At 42.8% G+C, this 22,500-nt stretch overlaps 2 protein-coding genes across 7 annotated transcripts in view; one reads left to right on the top strand and one right to left on the bottom strand.

Annotated features, from left to right (window-relative positions):
• The window catches only part of nfixa (nuclear factor I/Xa), a 100,787-nt gene extending 96,413 nt beyond the window's left edge, over positions 1-4,374 (bottom strand). For all 6 annotated transcript variants that reach the window (XM_078282687.1, XM_078282692.1, XM_078282689.1 and 3 more), the window contains exon 1: positions 4,232-4,374. In XM_078282687.1, coding sequence (XP_078138813.1) covers positions 4,232-4,258 — 27 coding nt within the window. In that variant the 5' untranslated portion in view covers positions 4,259-4,374. The remainder of the gene's footprint in view (positions 1-4,231) is intronic.
• LOC139922973 (forkhead box protein D2-like) overlaps positions 1-22,500 on the top strand; it is a 245,148-nt gene that overhangs the window by 162,162 nt on the left and 60,486 nt on the right. The gene's annotated exons all lie outside the window — the stretch shown is intronic.

The raw sequence follows: 22,500 nt of genomic DNA, 5'->3' as shown, positions 1-22,500 counted from the left end.
ACACACACACACACACAAACACGCATGGATGCAAGAAAGCACGCACACACACACAAACTTGCCAGCCTGGTGCGGACTTAGACCTTGAATGCCTGATATGAGTTTTAATCTAAATTGAGTCAACATTGAAGACTTCAGAGAGTGACTAAAACTGCAATGAGTGATAACAAGAAGACAGTAAAAACAGAAATTATCCAATATGGAGTAAGGAGTGAAAGGAGGGTTTGACTCAGATGATATTCAGGAATAATATAGGGTTAAATGCAAACTGCTTGCTTAGGCTCCACACATCTTGAAACACAAACACTGTTCTGTGGAGATGATAAGTTCCTTCATCTCTATCACCAAAGGTATCGACTACAAAAACTCACTATATTTTTTTTCTTCTGCAACTAGGCTATGGCTGCAGTAGGCCTATCTATAGCTACACTGCCTTCAAGTGCTTTGCCAATCTGCCGCGGCTGAGTGAATTTCAAGCATTCATTTGATCACCAAATCTAACAAACACTTTAGAACTGTAAATAATTGGACATGAAGCTCTTATGAAAGGGGAATCGCGCGACGGGGAGAAAAAAATGGATTTGCATGTGAACTGCGCGGGAGATGAAGTGTTAAACATCTCTGGAGTTTGCAGCAAGCTCCGAAAAGTTGGCAGTGTTTGTGAAGGCAGAGAGCCCCAACCAAAGACGCACTCCACGTATAGCAACAGCCCACATCTCATTTGGATAAGCGGGACTTTACTGGCGTCTGAAATAATTGATATCAAAACGCATCACATAAAAGTTTTAATTAACGACGCCTCCGCGACCTTCAAACCGCATTAAAACTTTATGCAAATGGATTTCCGTCCCAGGGATGTGAAACCTTGCCATGTAGCCCGTAAAAACCTCCCGGTGCTGTTTTGGCAAAATGTGCCGGTTCGGCTGACCGGGGTCCGTCACCTACCAGGTCATTCCAGCAAAGCTTTTATCAGCATTAATAATACATTGTAGATTGTTTACACTTGCTACCAGTTTTGTATGTTTTTTCTCTGATTTGTGAATTATTTACATGACTGGGATCGGAGCACACAGCCTAAATGGAGTCATGGGACAAAAACAGAGAAATGCAAGTTGCGCATGTTAGTATAATTCACCCATTTGTGCGTATAGCACGCGCGCGCGCACAGACACGCGCGCGCAAACGGCACGGAAACAAACAATCCAACCTTATGCCGCACAAAGCCACAGATGATTTAAGCAAATGAAAGCCTGCACTTCAAGTCGAGTTACAATTGCAGGTGTAAAACTCGAGGGTGGTGTCACATTCCACTTCATAGCCACAAATATGATGCACGAATTAAAAAAAAACAACTAACTTTTGACTGGTCTTTCAGTGGCATAATATAAATGCAAAACACAAATTCTCAAGGATAGAACTGAAAACAAATCAGCTCTGCTTAATACCCATCAGTAGGACCACGAGACGTATAACAGCAGCCTAAGCAGATCAATATGTATTGCGCATATGGGCAGCATGCGTCCATGCGGCGCTCATGTGAGAGGATCTGCTGCCAATTAATTTTAATTAATGGAAAGAAAAGGGAAACTCGATGCGGACCTCTGCCTCATACCACCAGGCTTGGAAAATTATCTACACTAAATATGCAGTAGGGCTGTTGGACTTATTTTGGGGAGCAAATCAAATAGACTATTGATTAGAAAATGTCTGCCTTAATGTTTAAAAGCCACAGACGGCAGAAAGGTCAACAACAGCAACAGCAAAAAAATGAGAAGAAACAAAAATAAGAAGAAAGAAGCTGCATAATTTTAAAGAATCTGATTAGATATTTATTTCTGATGTAGGTTTTTTTTTTTTTTTTTTTTTTTTTTTTTACAGGTTTTTATATTTGAAAGGGGTGACGGGTGCAAATGCGCACTTCTGCCTACACAGAGCTGGCCCAGAGGCCAGAGCCGGGCTGCTGTTTGTTTCTGACAACTGTAATATATATATATTGTTACAGAAAACACTGAGGTTTGGTTAGAAGGAGGCCTGAAATAATATGAGAAGCAATCCTGCGTGTTTTCCACGGAGCAAGTCAAATAGCCGGTTGTTCTGTTTAAGGAAAGGAATGATTGCAATTTGTGTGCTTCATAACATTTACATAGCTTTAATATTACCTCGGATGGATTTAGTAAATATAGATATGAATATTATATTATCTCATGTAACAGCAGCGCAAAACAGTCTTAACTCAAAAGACAGCAGGGCCACAGGCCGTGACCTCTCTGCATCACTTATATGTTTTGCCAATAAAGCTAAACATGTATGACTTCAAATGCTGGAAAATTTAAAAATGTAAATAAATACTTGAAAAAAACAAGTGCATAATAGTGCATAAGCCTATTATAAATTAAATTCCCTCAATATAGCATAAGAAAAGGCTCATAAAAGCCCTTGACTTCAGCCTGACACATGAAGCCAGTGCTGCCTATTGATAAATATAACACACAGGCCATATGGAAAAGACACAAGTGTTTTAAGAGAACATTTTAACACATAAAAAGACTTTTAAACAGTCTGACGGGATAAACCAAGCGGCTGAGGCAGAAGGGGAACCGCGGCGGCCTGAAGCTGCAGCTCGGCGCGCCTGCAGAGCTTATCTGATCCTGTTAACTCTACAATAACCGGACTAAATACATTCTGCCAAGTAAATTAACTCTCAAAATATCTGATTCAAATATGTATTCAGGAATAGAGGTAAACGGAGCGCAAGAAAAGCAGACCAGATCATTTGAAAGTACCTTGACCTTTGCTGTGTGGTCTGGCTTCATTTACAGATAAAACGACTTGCTCACAAACACAAGGCATATTCATCACATAAAGAACATAAGCCTATAGACCGGGATTAAATGCAATACCATCAAGAAATAGCATCAATGTATCCCAAATGTTTCAAAACGGTGTGGCTCAACAAAAGGTCAAGTGGCCCAATATTTCCCCTGTGTGGGAATTAACCTATTTACTATTATTTCTAGGGTAGTTATATTTTACAGAAATATATATGTAACTTAAAACACTACCGTCCTTTAATAAAGAAGCCTGAATAGTCCAAGTTTTTTTCTGTATAATAATGAATGCCAGAACTGCATAGGAGAGGCCCGTAAGCTATAACAGGTCAAGTTTGAGTCTATTCTCCCACCTAATGAAGTCAAAAAAGTAGCCGAACATCCAAGATAATATTTTAGGATTATTAAATCTTAGTTAAACAATAATTTGAACTGTGTAGCCTGTGTACAACTCCCATATGCACTTCAGCCTGAAACGGCCTTTGAATTTACGCACGGGATAAAGCGGGAATTGGGGGGAAAGTGGGCTGAAGCCCTCAAGTGAAAATAACAATATTCTCTCTTTAATCTCATGACTGTGTGATAAAGCTATACAACACCTGACAGGTCTGTAACGTCTTAACAAGTCAAGTGCATTTTGTGATTAAGCAAAATGCAATCAAACAGCTCCAACTGTACACACAGCACACGCCCACCCTCCCCTCACTCGCCTTCAAAAATGCGTAATGACACTTTGGTTTTATTTCTAAACGAACCTACAGGTCTATTACAGTAGAGTAAACTCCACAGGGGACAGTTTGAAAAGTGTCCACAGTGGCCCTAAAGTGGCCCCCGGCGCCGACCACAGCTGAAGGACAGTAGACCTCGATCACAGCCACAAGTTAGAAACCTCCCTCGATATTTAAAAAAAAAAAAAAAAAAATACCCCACAACTCAACAAGCCATATTAGAACTCGATCCGTGGTTTATTATATTTGTCGATAAGCCGATTATAGCTTCGGGGCATTTGACGCCAAATGTCAGGGCAGCGAGCCTTCTTCCCCTTTCTCCAACCTCCGTTTTTATATAAAATAGATTTGGGAGAAGCGCCATTTTCTCTCCAAACCATGCGCAATGAGACGCGCAAGAAAGCCCGTTGGAGGAGTGCCATTAAAAAGAAAGGGGGAGAGAGAGAGAGAGGGGGAGAGAGAGAGGGAGAGAGAGGGAGAGGGAGAGGTTAAACGGTATCGGGGAAAAGAGCGGAGAGCTGAAAAAGGTCCTAAAAAACGCAACAAATGACAAGCAGCAGCACAGCAGATAACACAACAGTGTAACCACAGACAGTACAGAAACAAGCCGGAGGCGCACTATACCGGAAAAGCAAGGAAGCGAATCATGAAAGAAAAGGCGATTTTTTTTGTTACCTGTGTCAAGCAGTAAGGGGAGTACATGGTTATTTCTAGAGATGAAAATTGGAGTTGTTGATAATAAAGTTGGATGGAGGTTCGCTGCGGTGCCGCATTGCAAAGCCGCTGTGGCTCAGTCCAGGCTGTAACCCCGCCTCACTCACAGTGAAAGCTCGGCACTAACTTTAGGGGAAAGTTTTGCTGCTCTCTCTCTCTCTCTCTCTCTCTCTCTCTCTCTCTCTCTCTCTCCCTCGCTCGTTCTCTCTCTCTCTCTCTCTCTCTCTCTCTCTCTCTCTCTCTCTCTCTCTCTCTCTCTCTCTCTCCTCCCTCTTTCCCTCGCAGATCAACGTGAACCTAAATGTATGAAGTTATGACCGGCTTATTATTTCTGGCGCGAGTTGAAAAAAAAAAAAACAGGGGTTGGCTTTTGCGGTAAAAACCCCAATGAGGAATCACTATGATATTCCTATAATATTCCTATAGGGGATAATAGTGGGACTCAATGGTGAGTTTATAGTGACCTTATAATATTTTACGGTATTTTTTTTTTAACTCGTTACCTCGCTACGTTACCACTATAATACTCCTGTATATTCAGATAGGGACTTATAGTTTTGTTGTAATATTTGTATAGTTATCATAGGATTATAGGATCACTATAGTTAATTAAGGGAGTGACTGCTTCGTCAATCTGTTGCAGCAATCATTATAATGTTGCCGCTTTTTTTTTTTTTTTTTACTAAATTCAGTGTTGATATAATAAAAAATAATACATTCCGGTGTCTATCTATCTATCCATCTATCTATCTATCTATCTATCTATCTATCTATCTATCTATCTATCTATCTGAGTGACTCATTTCAATGTAGCCATAATATTCCTATAATATTCCCATAGGGACTTATAGTGTGTATGTGGTCATCAGTAGTGATTTTATAGTGACCTTATCATACTTTATGGTATTTCTTTTTATCTTCTAACATTCTTATAATATTCCTATAGGGACGTGTACTTTTACAGTGATATTTCTATAGTGATATTCAAAAATATATTATAGGATTACTATATTCTTTATTGTAAGAAGACAATTTGAGCAAACTTTAAGACTTTTGGTGATATAACTATCAATTACAAGTACACAGATTCTTGAAAAGCAGGATTTCCTGAAAATAATCTCTTTTCAGCTTTCAGAGCCTGCACTGTAACTCAGTGTGCAGGCCAGACCCATTTTGCTCCACTGTAAATAAACACTACCAATGCAAACAAAGGTTCATTTAAACCTCCAGTTTAGCTGTCATGTTCTATCAGTCATTTTAGTAAGAACTCAGTCCATCAAACTGCAGGGTGACATAACGCCTCCAACACAGAGACATATTCAAGCAAGTAGTGGCTTGACTGGAGGAGGCGCTGTGTCCTGATTAGAATTTGGGCCCTGGTTCAAAGAATGTTAATATAAAGCAGTGTGTTTGATGTGACTAAAACTTCAATTCATCTACACCAAAATTTGAATTTAATGCATTTTACTGTCGCTGCTGGATTTGAGGCCCGACCCCGCCAGCTCCATTTTTGGCTGAGGACCCCCATCCACCGCTTGGGCCGAGGAGCTCCTCATCTGTGGGTCGCATTAACTAACATCACACTGTGCTAACAATAGCAGGGGCATTCAAATATTGTTTCTGGGGGTCTCCTGGGACGCCTTCAAGGAACCGAGGGGGTCCCCGGACTTTAAGAAGCTTTGCTACAACAAACTGTAAATTGTTGACTGTACTAATGTAATTTATTCAACTGGGATTCCCTTTGGATTTCTATTTTTCTCCCTGTTACCCAAGTCAAATTCCAGTGTAATGTGTCTGCCGTGGTACTGCAACAGGAGATAAAGGATACCTGAACTTGAACTTGAACTTGAACGAAGTGCTACTAAACCAGTTTCACTGTGACTCCTGTTGTATGGAGGCAATGCTCTCTGTTTCTAATCAGGCTTGGCTTTATCCTCGCCCGCTCCCTGCTCTCATCAGCCTAATCAAACTCATATATGCAGGCAGAGTGCCTGCAATTATACATAAGCCCCCGCTTTCTGCATGTGTGTGAGTGTGTGTGTGTATGTGTGTGTGTGCCCATGTGTTTGCAAGTGTGCAAGTGTGTGTGCCTGTGTGTGAATGCAATTCTATATGTGTGCATATGTCTGATTTGAATCTTACAAAAAGTTACGTGTGTGTGTGTGTGTGCAGGGGTGCGGTTTTGGGGGTGAAGTCACCCCAGTGGTTCAGCGCCAAGTTTTTTGTGGGGATATGAAGCTGTTCAGCTTTACGAGACCTCAGCCTATGTAGGATACTTACACACACACACACACACACACACACACCGGAGACACATACACACACACACACACACACATACATGTGCTGTGCTCAACGATCCATCGGGTCAAACAAAGAAAAGGAGAAGCAGCCAGAGAAAAAGGAGGGAAAATACAAAGTAAATGTGCAGGAGAGTAAAGACTGTGGAGGTATAGTCTGTTCCTTCCCCTATTCCCCCTTCTCTCCTTTCCAAACCACACCCCACCACGGCACAGGCCCAAACCCCAAAGTCTTTGTGCGATCTCTCTCTCTCTCCCTCCCTCTCTTTCTCTCTCTCTCTCCCACTTTCTCTCTCTTTCGTCTTTTTCTCACTACTTCTCTACAGTGACCTTTCTCTTTCCTTATTCGCTGTATCTTCAAATCTTTTGCCGTTCCCCTCTCTCTCTCCGTCTCTCTCTCTCTCTCCCCCCCTCACACGCGCTCTTTCGTCTGTCTGTCTTATTGGCCGTCTTTGTCTCTGGCTACGGCCTGAGCTGCGATGTCCATCTCAGTATTCAACACAGGCGCTTGGCTGTAACAAGCAAACTATAGCAACCGCAGGAGTCACAAGACGCCGAGAGCTCCGTTTTCCCTTCAGCTGACCAAACTCCCATTCTGCCCCATGCAAAGCTGCGATCAAACATTCCTGTTTGACCATCACCTATGAAAACTCCCCCGGGCGCTTCGGGGTTTTAGTGGTTTCTGAGACTGAATCTGCCATTAAAAAGCACATGGGAAAACCATATGGCGCGTCTAAAGTTAGCGTGTTGCGGTCTCCCATTGACACACTGCAGTACCCATACTCGCTGTTTACCATCGCCTGTGGCTAAGCCATTAAATATTGAAAGTGATGTAGCATACTGATACTGCCATTAGCATGCTAAATGTGTGAGACAGGTGGTTGGGGCTGCCTTTTCAAAAGGCAAGAAATATGCGGATGGAAAATGTGTGTAACTGTAGCGTTTACTACGCCGTACAGTGTAAATATTGTTTGAGTAAGCTGTTTATGTGTGTGCTGGGAGGGAGTGTGCAGTCATATGCATGCAGGCATATGCAGTCAGGAAGAAATGGCTGACTGGCAGTTATGGCTAACAAGCATATCATACACAATGTGGAGCCACGAGACTCTATGGATCTGTTTGCCTTCTGATTGTATGTAGTGCAATGTGGTGCCGGCTGCCTTTTATGTGTTTGCTGTCTGGATTAGTGAGTTCCTGCAGTGTTTGGATTCTACAGCAACTAAATGTATAGGAATGGATATCATTTTCTGTTCTGTGCTGTTCTTATCTTCTTCTGCTTACTCACTGTATATACTGTAGTGTGTTGGATTACATTACATGGGCCGAAAGAGCCGTTCTCCAGGCAGTCTAAAAGTTACCTAAAACCTTCTATCTTTTTTCCAAAGATATACATAATCACAGGAGAACAAACATGTCACACACAGCAAGTGTCCTGCAGAAATCTCAGCATTTTTTTTTTTTAATTGTCCTCCACATGGAGAAAATCTTTCCTGTCCCTGTGGCCAAGCCAAACTACTACTAAGTATAAATAACACATTGTAAAAATGCATGGGCATCGATGGGACTATCAATCAGTTTTCCTGAAAAGTTGACATTTTGGATATACAGTGTTTTTGCAGGACACTGATGCCACACGCTGATGAATAGGGATGAGTTTTGGGACATGAATGATGATAAGTGACATGTACATGACTGACAGGTAATGGATATATAGGCATACTAATGGGCAGACAATGAACAATGCAGGTTTGTTTCCTGGATACACATTAAGCACCAATCCAATCCAAAACCCTCCAATCCACAAAGCTGAAGAATATAGATCATATCTGAAACCTGACCTAGCACTAAATTATTCTGCAACCAACACTGTTGTCTCCTCTGTACTCTGCATCCCTTCCTCCTTCTGACTGTGGCAAATCTCTATGAAGGAAAAATTAGCTTATTTTTTTTAAGGACTGGGCTCATTTGTGTGTAAAGGAAATTAAATTACATTTCTGGAACACCAAAATCACAGGGACAGACACACAGAGCTTGTGGTGTGTGGTGTGTGTGTGTGTGGTGTGTGTGTGTGTGTGTGTACCCTGTAGGTATCGGACACTAGGAAACACTCGGGCATTCCTGGACCTCTAGAAGGATCGTCGTTCACCAGGTAGGTGTCGGTAGCCTGAAAAACAAAAACAAAACATGATTATTTACAGAGGCAAAGTAGGTAAGTTTTAATTCATTTGTTAATTCAGCAGCACAGTCATTTTGCCATAATATCTGTGGCTCTCTATGGTGGTGGTTCTCAGCTATTTTTGGTGGGGAAGCACACTTTGATCAGACCAGAAATTATACTAATTTATTGATTGCTTGGACCTGTTATATTGCATGATAATAAAAGAGATCTTGCAATTAATTTGGAGGGAAAGTGCAGATTAAAAGCTTCTTTAATTGAGTTTAATATACATTTAGGCAATTATATTTTATTGGACATTTGGTTTTCTTAACATTTGGGAAAAATGTAAAGGCACACTGGGTGAGAAACACTGCTTCTGGGTCTAAAGAATAACCCAGTTCACAAAAAGCCTTTTGCATTTTCTTAACATTATGGGAATCATATGAAATCCAGAAGAACATCCAGTACCCGTCACGTCATCAAAAAGGCCTGGATGAAAACGTTCTTTTTTTCTCTTTCCTTCTCTTCGCGGTGGGTCGGCACGAGCCAGACTTTAATAACATTATCTGTATGGGATAGTCTCTTAACCACGACACTTCACCCCGCTGAATAAAACACAGCACACAACACCTGGTTTCATTTCCACACAGAAAGAGTCAGTTTGGGGAGGGACAGTGTCTGCCAGCAACTCCTGCACCATACATCCCCAGTCAGTGAGTGTGTGTATTCAGGGAGCTTCATTTGTATTCTAAGTCAAGCAGGCAGGCAGGCAGGCAGGCAGGGTTCTGGCAGGGCCCGGAGCTGTGAAATGGGCTCTCCTTGCAGTTCTGCCGTTGATTGGATCAACCTAACCCACTCTACTTAGCCGACGGGAGCCCAAATCCCACAGCCGCTGTGCCGTTCTGTGAAATCCTATTTCATTTCACAACTTTCACGGATAGAAAAGCGCGCACACACGCTTGTGCCAGCCCGAGACCCCATGCCACATTTACTTAGTGGAAAAGGGAGCAGAGAGAAAACAGGCTACCTGGTGTGTGGAACCATTCAAATGCACACACACACATACAGTCTCACCCTCTTGAAAAATAGAATCACCTGCACATGTATGTATTTTTGCACGTTTCGCGTGTGTCCTCTCCCTCGCTCGGCAACATACACAAGCGCGCGCACACACACCGACGCACACGTGCATGCCACTTGTGCAGACACACAGACACAAACCCCATAATAAGAGCCAGACGTTGGCAGACCACACAGCCCTGAGTTGTGGTGAAAACAAAGGCTATTCATATCCTTCGCAATGAGAGGTCTGTACAGCTAACTCTCTCTCTCCCTCTCCCTCGCTCCCCCTGTCTCTCCCGCTCAGCTTTTTATTACGGATAATGTGCGCCCGCAAACCTTCCATTTTTCTGCGATTGTGCGATTTCTAATCATCTTTATTAGCCCATAAACATGTATTTCTTTTATTTTTTTCTTTTTGTTTTACTGCCGAGGCCTCCAGCCTCTCGAGGGGGGCACACTGCGCCCATTGTTGAGTTAGAGGAGGAGGAAGAAGCCAGGAACGGAGAGAGAGAGAGAGAGAGAGAGAGAGGTGCAGCGGCCTGCTGATAAGACAGCAAAGCATTGTGGGATAGGGGAGCAGAGTTACACAAACACACAGACGCACGTAGACCTGCACACAAACACACAAACACACAAGGCAAAATGCGAGCCAGGCCACATGTGTTTGATAGCGCGACGGTGCGTCTGATTGGCCGGCGGTCCTAATGATGGCCTGGATCCACAGCACCTGTGCGGGGGTCCGCCTCAGCGCGAACCCGCTGACTACTAGCGGACCACAATGCATCAGGTGTGCTGGAGCCTCTGCGATTGGCCGTCCTGGGCCAGAAACAGAGTCAGGTGCGCGAGCAGGCCTCGTCCGATTGGTTGAGCCGGACCCAAAAAAGCTGCGGGTGGGAAAGCGCTGTTTTCATTGGCTGCCACTGCCTCATTTTACTGGTGAATGGGTGTCTGGGTGGATGGCACTGGGACAACTGGTTCAACTGGGAGAGTGTGCGTGTGTGTGTGTGTGTGTGTGTGTGTGTGTGTGTGTGGAAGAGGGGGGGCAGGGGTAATGAGACACACTGACCACAGAGAATGTCTCCATCCATAAGCAGCCTTTCACACACATCTCACACAGACACACCTTTAATATAAAGGTATAGATCAGGACTATCTCTTTTAAACAATGCAAAGGACCCAAAACACCACTCTGACAATGGATAATTTGTTCTCATTTCATATTAACCAACCAACAAAGAGGAATTTAAATGCCCTCTTTATCTCATCAGCCAAAGAAACCGCAATCCCATTGTGCAACAGTGAATAACATGAAGGTAATGAATAGGCTAAACTCTGTACCTGCCACTGGGGAGGCGAGAACATACTGACTCCCTTTGTAGTAAACCCGAAAAAAAAAAACTCCGGGCCCCCAAACACTCTCTCCTGCAGCAGTGTATGAATTATATATTGTACTATATATACAGAACATATGCCCGGCCCATATGGCCAGCCCAGAGCGAAAAAATCTCAAAGCCCTCCTTAATTAACATTTTAGAGGGAAGATTCCGAGGCGGGAGATTGAGTCAGTGACCTATTTGGAGTCCATCATCGCCCAATGCAAATGTGTTAATTGAGACAGATTTTCCCACTCCGCGAATATGCAGGGGATGCAATGGAGGGTTTTCTTTTTTTTTTTTTTTTTGTCTCAGCCATCTGATCTAAGGTAGCGCTATAGGATTTATTTTATTGGAGCGCCGATAAACTGCCTCCACTGACAAAGGAAGACTCTCCTCTCTTTCACTTCTCACTCACCATCTCACAACAGTCTCTCCTTGGCTCGCTCTCCGGCTCTCTCTCTCTCTCTCTCTCTCTCTCTCTGGGTATATGTGTTGTCGACCATATGGCCAAATTCTTTGGAGGTGAGATCTCCGAAAAACCTGCTCGCACACTGGCGCACACACTCACACGTACACACACACACACACACACACACGCACACACACACCTCCACAGAGCTTTGCGTATGAAAGGCCCTGATGGTGGAATTTGTTCTCAGATGGCTCCATTTTAAAGCATATGAATGGCAACATATCAATGATCCTTCTCTCTCTCTTTCTCTCTCTCTCTCTCTCTTTCTCTCACACTTACAGACACACACACACACTAATACACAGCATCCACACAAGTCACACAGGAACATACACCACTCACACACCTGGTACAGTCCTCTCCTCTTTTCCAGAAAACCAGTTATTCTGGCTGCAGCACAATCATCAACCACAGCCACTATCACCACTGTCAGTCCCTCTCTAACAACCATAATTATTATCAGCGCCATTGTTGTTGTTTTTTTGTTGTTGTTTTTTTTAAATATATATTTTTTTTATATCATCATGATTTGGTGGCTGGGAATCACACTGCCAAGTTTAAGGCACAGGATAAAAATGGATGGGTGGGGGTGGAGGGTTGGAGGGAGAGAGTGGGGGGTGGAGGGAGGGGTAGAAGAGAGTCCAGCCAACCTGCGTGAGATGGCAGCCACTTCAAAGACGCCGGGCCGCACCGGCGATCTGTTCCACGGTGTGTGAGGGGTGTATGAAAGGCAGAAATGGCCGCCGTGTGAGTCCCTGCCAAAGCTACCTCGGGGAGAAATGTTGGAAAAATGTGATTTTTCACACTGCCATCTCAGGGGGGGTGAAGAGGAGAAGGGGAGAAGAGGGAGAATAAATAAGAACGAAAAAGAGGGAAAATGGGTGATGGTGGTGGGGGGTGGGGGGGGGGTGCTGCTGAATAAAAAGAGAGGGATAGATGGACGGGCCGAGCAGAGTGGGGCTAATTATTTCACTCCACTTCTGGGTCTTAAAGGTTTCGTCGGGTCAGAAGCGCGGCCAAGACGGAGTGCTGAAGATTGCATTTGGCTTAATTGTGCAGCAGTGTTTTACACAACAGTAAACGGTGGGATTTGGACGAGGCGCGCGGCACACCAATGTGTGAACAGCTTCTGTTAGCAGACCTGGCTGCTGGAGGTAGGAGTATAAAAGCATTTTAGATGATTTCAGCAAAAACACTCGGCGTATGCAATGAGATTCAAGTGTGTGTGTGTGTGTGTGTGTGTGTGTGTGTAGGCTGTGAATCCAGGTATTCAAACTCAACTGGGTGAGGTGGAGCCGGTGAATGCCTGAATGACAGGAGTGTCTGTGTGCAACTATGCCAATCAAACAATAGCTCGCTCGTCTCGACATCAAATACAAATCCTTTCACCAAAACTGTTATGGGGGAACAAGTTTGTACAGAGCGCTTCCACTTGGCCTACAGTGTGACACACCCCAAGATTCCCTCGGCCTGGCACCTCGCCTGTCAACAACTGATCTCGCTCGACAGGCTAGGCCAAAGACTGTAGCTTTTGGCTAATACCGCGCGAGTCGTAACACCGTACTTTCCAGGCTGTAACATTTCGGTGCCACGCCGCTTGCATCATGCGCCGCCTCAGTACAGCCGGTAACCCGACGCCGCCGTACCCCTGTTCCTACACGGATCCTCATTCAGAGCCGTTTAATAGCCAAACCACATTCAGTAAAGGCCTAGCCGCACCGGCTAAGTGCATTTAACAATGAGGTTTGGGCTGGTACAATCAAGCCTTTGTGTCACACAAGGACTGATCCATGGGGAGATTTCTTGTGGTTATGGTTCTAATACAGCAGAGTTTACCACAAAGACCAGGAAGCATAGAGTTACAGTACATTACAAAACACACACACACACACTACACACACACACACAATGACTCAATGAGGCAGAGTGTTGAGCTCATTTCAAATATCGCACCCACTTCCAACTGAACTGAAAGTATAGGCCTACTCTAAAAATTTAGATAATAGTGTAACAAGGTTCCCGCCCACCTCCCAGCTTGGCACCAATAACAGTCTTGGCCTTGATTTGATTGACAGGTTCTGTGGTTGGCAGGTCTTCTCAGCAACAACCGCAGCAACCAACTGTGAAATTATAGGCCCACAATCAAAACAAAATGAGGATTCTAATATCAATGCCAATTATGAACGATTGTCCAATGGTGCATTTAATACAACATTGCTCTTAAAAAATATAGGCAGATAATTTGCTGTAATTGGCAATTTGGACAACTGACATCTCAAATAATTTGACATTGCAACCTGTAATTTGACATTTTGAGCTGCACAATGGGCCTGTTCAGGGCTTTGTGCAGGTAGGAGGCTGTCACATCAGACCAGGGGTAACAAACAGTTTTTGGCAGGTGAGCCCGTAATGAGGTTGGAAAAATGTATGTGACACTAATATTTCTAACATATGAAAATGGTGTATTCGCGTTGCACTGATTCCAGTGTGCATGGACAATGTTTCGTTCCTCTGGGGGACAGAAATCAGGCTGCTCCTGTAAGTTGGCCGGTGACAACTGTGTATAGGCAGGCTGCATGGCTTTCACACTGGATTGTGTGCTGTCCAAAAGCTGCTGGCAATAGTTGCTGTTGTTTTTTTTTTTTTTCATTTCAAAATAACAACCAGATATTGTTTCAGTTATTACAGTTGATCAGAATTTTTTTCTAGGTACCCCCTTTTCAAATCAGGGGCACACACCTGCATTTTGTTGTAGAGTTGCTGTTCCTGTGTAAAAGAGACACACAGTGCAAAGAGTTGCCTCCACATTGTTGCTTTTTATACGAATATCGTCTTGCCAATCAAACATGTTAATGTGTTTTCATAGGAGTGTCTTCATGGCTTTCAACATTTTAATAAATTTTTAACCATCTGTCACACTTTGTGGCCCGCTGGTGAGAGTGTTGCTTATCTACATTGCTATAGAAATTGCCCATCGCCACCCTAAAATATTTTAACAGGTTTCTCCACATGACACCACCTGAACAAAGCCAGCCTGTGAGCTAAACCACATTACAAAAGACAATAGGTAAGGCATACTTAACTCTTTGCTTTATCATAAAAAAACATGAATGATTATAGTGGGTGAACATATTAGTAAGCTATTACTATTAGTTGCTTTATATAATGCAAAAGCTGTGGCGTGTAGAATGAGTATTTTAATACTGATTATTAAAATAATACCAGAGAGTAGCAGTGGGTAATAATGTAATCATCTAATAATAATTCAATAAAAAGAACAATTTTCCTATAATGTCATTAAATATTAAATAAGTAATAGAAGCATGAACGACCAGTAAGCAAGAATTTTTAGATGTTAATAATTCCATCATCATCCAACCACAGCTCTTACTTTTGAATCCCCACCATGCGTGATGAATATGAAACGCTGCGGAGGTGCTATATTCATGATGCTTCCCTCCATAAGCATTCACAACACATGTTACGGGGGCACAAAGACGGTCTGTGTGTAACCTCACCTCCCCACCCCCTTGTTGTCGCTATAAAGTGTCATCAACTACGCAAATGAAGTGCCCATTGATAAAAACGCAGCCGCCTCAGACAGAGAAGGAGAAGGGGGGAAGAGACAAGCCGAGCACAGGCAAGGTGGAGGACGGTGCAGCAGCCGTGCAAAACCGCTCACTTTATATCTATATATATTATAGGATGTCTGCAATAAAAAAAAAACAGAAACCAAAAAAATCCCACCCACACTGTCCTGTGCCGGCCTGTCACAGGGCCTCTCCGGCAGCGCTAAAGCAGGCTGTCGTCGCATGTGTATTATTCTGTTTGATCTGAGCAGCGAGGAAAGACCAGCCTCCACTCTGTCAGCCGGCTTCTATAGGGCCACTACGCCTCTGCAATCAATTAGGCTTGCATATTGTTCAGCCATCAATGAGGCTAAATTACATTATATTAGGCAAGTGATGGATTTTAGATTATTGCAGAGCCGTAAATAACTATAAAGAAAAGATGTGCCTCTGCTGTATATGAGCGTAAATAACAAGTGATAAGACAATTGGAGTTCACTAAAATTGCAGGCTATCTTAGCTTAAAAATATAGATCAGAAACAATATACAGTGTTGAGGTGTGGGCAATATGGGCATGTAACCAGCATGTTGAATGGTTTTGTAAATCATAATTTACCTCAAATTTATCATAGTGAGCCTAATCAAAAGCTTTGTGCAAGGATGCAATTTGACATCAGTAAGGCGAGGTGATTAGCACTTCTGCTACACACACACACACACACACACACACACATCTCTCTCTCTCTCTTACACACACACACACACACACACACACACACACACACACGCAGGTGTGCTTCCTTGTATTATCGCCTTGCCTCACACTTGAGAGCCTAAGTGCCTCTGCTTGTACAGAGCAAGGTGCTCATCAATTAGACAGGAATGCCTAAACCCAGGGAATTGAGAAAAGCCGATAAAACACACATCATGCTCAGTGTATCCCCAGCCCTATAGACTTCACCCTATAGACCCAGCACAGGGGAACTATTGAGTTACACAGCACGTACCATTATAGCGTGGGGAGATTTGCCAACCCTCTCAATGCCCCATTTTCCTTTAAAAGTTCAGCTTCCAAAAAAGTGAGAGAGGGAGCGCGGGCTGAGAGAGGACGACTTGGTCTCTGCGCTGTTGCCGGAAGCAAAAAAAGGACCTTTAAACAAGTCGGCCTTAGGCCCAGAAAGAAAAAAAAAAAACACGCTCTTTCAAAAGTGGGTCCACTCTGCGAGAGATAGGAGGAAAAGAGGACAGCAGCTCCGAGTCCTCCGTCTACAGCTCTTGTTCGGGCTGCTTGGCCTCAGATGCGCCCATTTCCAGCGGCGAGAAGTCGGGGAGACGTCTGCGTCAAAGTCCCGAGGTGCGTCCTTCAGCGGCCAAACTTGTCCAACAGATTGGGAGACGCCAAAAACCGTCCCCGAAATTATAATTTTTAAAAAATCAATGGACGGTAGAGGTGATGCAAAGTAAGTTTTTGCTTCTCTTATTTCTTCCGCGTGCAGCCGAAACCGCCGGGCAGCTTCTGTCTCCAAAACGTGTCCAAAAGCGGCTCTCTCCTGCGCCGTGCGTCCGTTCTGTTTTACCCTCGTATCTCTCTCTCTCTCCCTCTCTCTCCTCTCTTGTTCCAAACACACACACGCAGACACACACGCGGGCACACACACGCACACAGTCACACACACGCACGCACACACATACACACACACACACGGGGGGACACCCCTGGTCCCTCGCCGCCTCCTCCTCAAAGCTGACGAGATGAAAGAGCAGCTTGCGTTTGGTTCTTCAAAATCGCTATAGCGTCGCCGGCAGCAGAATGCCTCCACAGCAACACATAGCCGGTCCGGGCTTTTCGGCGGAGCTGTGGATGCCTCGGCGCGTAAAATGGAAGCTCGGCGCGCGCGCTCCGGCAGCGACGACAGACAGCCTATACACACACACCTCCCGAAAAACACCAAAATCTGCCACAAAAGGGCTCACGGTGCACCCCGTTTACACACTCACACACACAAATAATACGACTATGAATTTTAGGGCAGTTGTTTACTGTGAAGATGGGGCCGGTGCTTCAGCCGGCAGCGTCGAGTTGGTGAATTATTAATAACGCGAGCGGTGTGCAGGCTGTCGCGGAGAGAGCGCAGCGGCCAGGGGAGCAGCTGGGGCTTTAGGAGCATTAGGAGGACCAGGGGCTAAATCACGGGCGGCGGGGATTATAGGCGGCACTGGCTCCTACACGGACCTACACCGCCTGTGGTACAGAGTGGGAGAATTCATTGGTGTCCGCTGGGCACGGCGGGGTTTTGGCCCAAGTGGGTCCGAATTTGATCTCTGTACATTATTTTTTATTATCGTTGTAATCGCGAGCAAAGATCAAGCAAAAAGTGCCAGAAATGTATTTGGAAGCCATATATCTTTAAAAAAAACCTGTCAGGATTAATGTTCCCCTTTGAGCTGCGTCTTATAATTGAATCACACTGAGCAAATCATATCTTGTCAGTTATCAGTCTGTGTTTCACTTTATCCACGGACATCAAGTGGATATTTGGAAGTTTTTTGGTGGCAGGTGACACTATACAGACACTTGCCATACTTGATTTTAGAGAATCGACGCCCTTGTAATTAGCAGTGAGAGATGCATAAGGTTGAATGATATTCTGTTTGGAATTGCTTTATGTATAATGAAGGCAATAGTAATGGCAATAGCCTACTACAATTTAGCAAGTATTGACTTATAGCCTCATGGCAGGTCGCCTATATACACTCACAGCTCACCGGGGCCTACCTTGATTTACTGTCACAAAGTCCTCCAACACTGTTGATGCAGTGACGCAACAAGATCAAATGTGACTGAAATAGGCCGCAGAGGATGCGACTTTGGGAGAATCACTTCTTAACACAAAAATTTACTTTTTTTCGGAGCTTGCTACCAGCTAATAGGAGACTAGAGGCCTTCATCAGCAGTCAGGACCAACAGATCCACCTAAGACAACAAAGAGACTAGAATAAAACAGATCCGGACATGCAGTCTGATTAGTTATGAAAAAGGCCGAGGGGAAGTTTAAAATGGCAGCGGAGTTTCCAGAATCAGTGAGAAGAAGAACAGGTGTCCTTGTGCGTGTCTAACCTACGCGTTACTAAAAGGCTCTGCTGTGACAACCAGCTATATTTTTTTATTATTCAGATATAAATGAAATTATAGGCTGAGTGTTGGTCTACAGGGCAGCGTGGTGCCCAAAACGCACATGGCACAAAAATAACATCTCAAAACATTAACAGCAGCTCAACGTGATTCCACCAAACCCAAGAAACAGAACACTTGTAGAATAACAATTTCATTTTTCAAAAATCATTTGCGTATGAAACGTTGCAGTGTTCTTTGCTTTTAGCCTATTTATCATCTTTAATAAAAAAAAAAAATAGGAATAGAGGATCCGTCTATTTTTTGCCTCTCTCCTGCTTTTCTATCTTACACACAGTTACATTTTTAATTTGTGGCTTTGATAAAATTGTCATCAAAAGATTTATATCAAAACATCAAAATAAAAAGTATCTCCGGCACGAGTTGAATGCAGTTGATCTGACCCGCCTCTTCCTATATCTGTCCTATAAACCCTCTTGTCTTTACTTGTCCGTGTGTCGTTATCCGCCCTTCTTAAATCAGAGATCTAATGACATTCCTCCAACATGACGGCTCATCAATAATTAAACGCTGACCTCCCAACACATTTGGCCGCATCAATTATTCATACATAATTGAATTGTAATTTAAGTTGTTGTTTCAACCTAATTTAGATTGTTCAGTTTAACACGGAAGAGGGTCTCGGGTGGGGCGGCGTGTAAAGGTTTTTTATTTTTTTTTTGGCTTAGTTGAACCTTTAGAGGTGATGTAGGCCCGATGGTTAATGTAGGGAAACGAGTTAAAAACAGAGAGATATAATTCAGCATTTTTTGTTGGTGTCATTGTTGTAACGTTGTTTAACATGGAGGCCAATACACAGTCCTTAATCAAAAGTTATCTGTTATTTTGCCTTATATGCTTCTCCTCTTTTAGCCTATAATGTGAAATCCATATTACACAGCAGACTATATGAGGCAACAGCAGAGAAGACAAACTTTAGCTTTCTTTCCCTTTAGGTCACTTGTAGGTTGCTTTTTTCTAAGAGTCTAAGAGTCACTTGGCCTGTGAGGAAGCCCAATTCTGCAGATTGCAGTCAGAAATCCGTATTAACAATTCCATGTTATTTTTATGTTATGATCAGAGATGTGGTGGGAAAATAACATTTGTCCACTAATTTTATCACCAGTTTCTTTAGTATTCCAACAGCAAACGACTCCAACATGTTGATTGTTTTTTCTGTTGCTACATGGATTCGTTTTTATCAAAAATATATTTATATTCATTTTTATTTTCTAAAATTGCATCTATTGTCTTTAATGCATGTGTTCAAGTGTGAGTCTAGGACATGAGAGACCATGAGACCTTTTCTGAAGCAGACTGTGTTTAAAGATGAACATTGGTCATTTGTAGGGACATGAAACCAGTTTCAATTTATTAACAATAATTAACATAACTAGTAATATTTTAAAAATTGACAAATTGATTGTGTTGGTAATTTGAGCTGATTGAGTCTCTAGGCCTATTTGAGGGCAGTGATCAGCTCAGATAGAGCTGAGTGTCGGCCTGCACATGCACTATTATAAATATTAGGCTATTTTCACCCATAATAATAATAGGCATAATACTAATAATAAACTTGACAGCAGGTGTGTCAAAACTCTGCCTGATTCATCCTCTAAATGGTTTGATGATTAACTGCTTAAAATACACATCAGCTTCAAACGGTTGTATAATTTTCACAATTAATACCATGACCTTCCTAAATTTGCTCTTCATTCTCTTTGAGTATTGATTCTGTGTCTCTTTACAGATGCTGACGTGCTGGGAAGCTGCTAGATGCCCGACGGCCTGTTTGGAAATTGACCAGTTGATTGGAAAAACACCAGAATGTCTCTCTAAACCCAAATAATCCCACTACACGATTATTTTTAAGCCTTCATTAATTTCTAAATAGTATTTTGTACTCGTCAGACCACAGTGTACACTCGACACGACTGTCCATACAAGTCATTTAGCCTGGGAGTCATAGCAGGCCTGCTGTATTTTTCTAGAGGTTTCAGTTAAAAAGTCACAAATCTGGAGACATAAAGGATATTTTCGAAAATAAATCTATATTGAGCAAAACGTGTTACTAGAACGAAAAAAAAATATGTGCAATAGTTTATAGTTTCACAGACTACAATCGAAAATAACATTTAGAAGAATGTGAATCATGTTGTTTTATTCGAGAAACACACTGACTACAAATCGAATGTGCGATGCAGAACATTTATAAGTAAAGATCATTTAATAAAATGGCCTGCCAGCATATTTGTAGGCCAATTTATTTATTTAAAAGCTGCAGAAACGAGACTTATTATCTCTGCTTTTTAATAAGTGCATAGAGTTACTGTGCCTGCTGAAAAATATGACTGTGGTGAAACTGCACGGAAACAAACGAAAGGATGAATACATGCACATACACAACGATTGGCATATAATTTAAAAACATCAATTCACCAGCCTACATTCATTCATAAAATGAATTTATCATTGTAAAGCACGTTGCCTATAATTCGGCATCACAATCATGAGAGCAATATTTAATATAAAAACAATCTTATGTGATTGTCTAATATGACACAGTGAATAATAGAGGTATAATGTGGAAGTGCTTGATAAAACCGTCTATCTTCTGTTTAACTGACACCTGCAGAAGTCACTGACTCTTCCAGAAGCTGCAAAGGTGACTTTCTCATTTTGACACCGACACCAAACAACTGATAATTCGTTAAAACGTGTTCAGTAGAAATGTGTATTATTTTACAAAGAGATAATTATGCCGAACTGAAATAATAAACTGACATCCTGTCTATTAATGAGGCTTAAATAATAATTTATACACCCTCGTCCGACGTGATGCTGATGCGCCATATGCTGAGAGCAGTTGACCTCGTTTCAAGTGGGCAATAATTCCCATGTTTTTCTTAAAATGTTGTTGATGAACATGAGAACTGTTGGTCTGATTCTGTTGCCCTCAAACCGTTTGTTTACAACATCTAAACCATCAGCATCTAATTCTTTTTATTATTTTTCATTTTGTGGAGAAAGGCATATAGTCATAAAAAAACAGAATGACTTTATAAAATGCCTGATTAACCCTTTGCCAAAAACAAAATAAAAAACAAACCACCCACAGAAAAAGTTTTCTCTCTCTTTCTAAATGTTACTTGGAAGAAAACATGGAACATAAAAATGACTCCCTTAAAAATAAAAATAAAAAAAATAAAAAAATGAAATGTTCCAGAGGTTAAAAAACAAACAGGGGGGAAATTTGTTGGCGTGCGTAATTGGCCCTAATTGTGTTCAAGGCAACTTATAAGCGTCAATTAGGCTGAGCTGTGGGTTAATGAAGGCCCTGAGCAGCGCGTCTCACCACAGCCCCCTAAACCAGCCTCCACCCGACCGCAGTGGCTCTGGTACCACGCTGTTTTAAGACCCGCCATTATGTGGGCAACGAGTTCCTAAAACCTCCCTGCGAGAGGAGAAGGGCGCGCTGTGGGACCGGGCGGGCAAAGTTCACACTGCACAGGAAGGACCTTTTTTTATTTTTTCCATAAGCACCAAAAAGTTGTCTGCGCGGCCCAAAAATGAGTCGCAGGGAAATTGCTCCTGACAATTACAGGTTTTGGATCCCAGGCTGAAATCAAATTGCATGCTGGGATTGACATGTCGAAGCCAATTATCGGAGAGGAGACAATGCCATAAATTATTGGACGTAATGGACAATGGATGACATTGGGGTAAATTGCGGCAGATAAATATGAATTTATGGGAGATGGACTTGGCTCCGCCGCTTGTTTACAACAAGTTTACAGGCGCAGAAGAAGAATGTGCGGACCAGGAACAGAGCCTGATTGCAAACAGTGTGTGCAGCCTTTACTAAACAAGGCCTCACCTGCAGTCTTCTCTCAGCAGGCAGACAGTTTGTGAAATATAATGAATCACTTTCAAATAAATACAGAGAACAAACTCTTCTGAGCAAAACAGGACAATGTCAAATAGATGGGAAGTAAAAGCAGAGGTGGGCTGAGGAAGGGCAGCTGTAGTTTCACTTCATTATTCCTGACTGATCCGCCATATTTTAAGAAGTGAAAGTGTGCCAGCAAGCCTTTTTCCAAAAGTAGATTGCCCGGCTACA

Source organism: Centroberyx gerrardi, chromosome 3 (genome assembly GCF_048128805.1).
Source record: "Centroberyx gerrardi isolate f3 chromosome 3, fCenGer3.hap1.cur.20231027, whole genome shotgun sequence".
Lineage (NCBI taxonomy): Eukaryota > Metazoa > Chordata > Actinopteri > Beryciformes > Berycidae > Centroberyx > Centroberyx gerrardi.
Note: the sequence above shows the minus strand (reverse complement) of the source record. Positions and strands in the feature narration are given on the sequence as shown.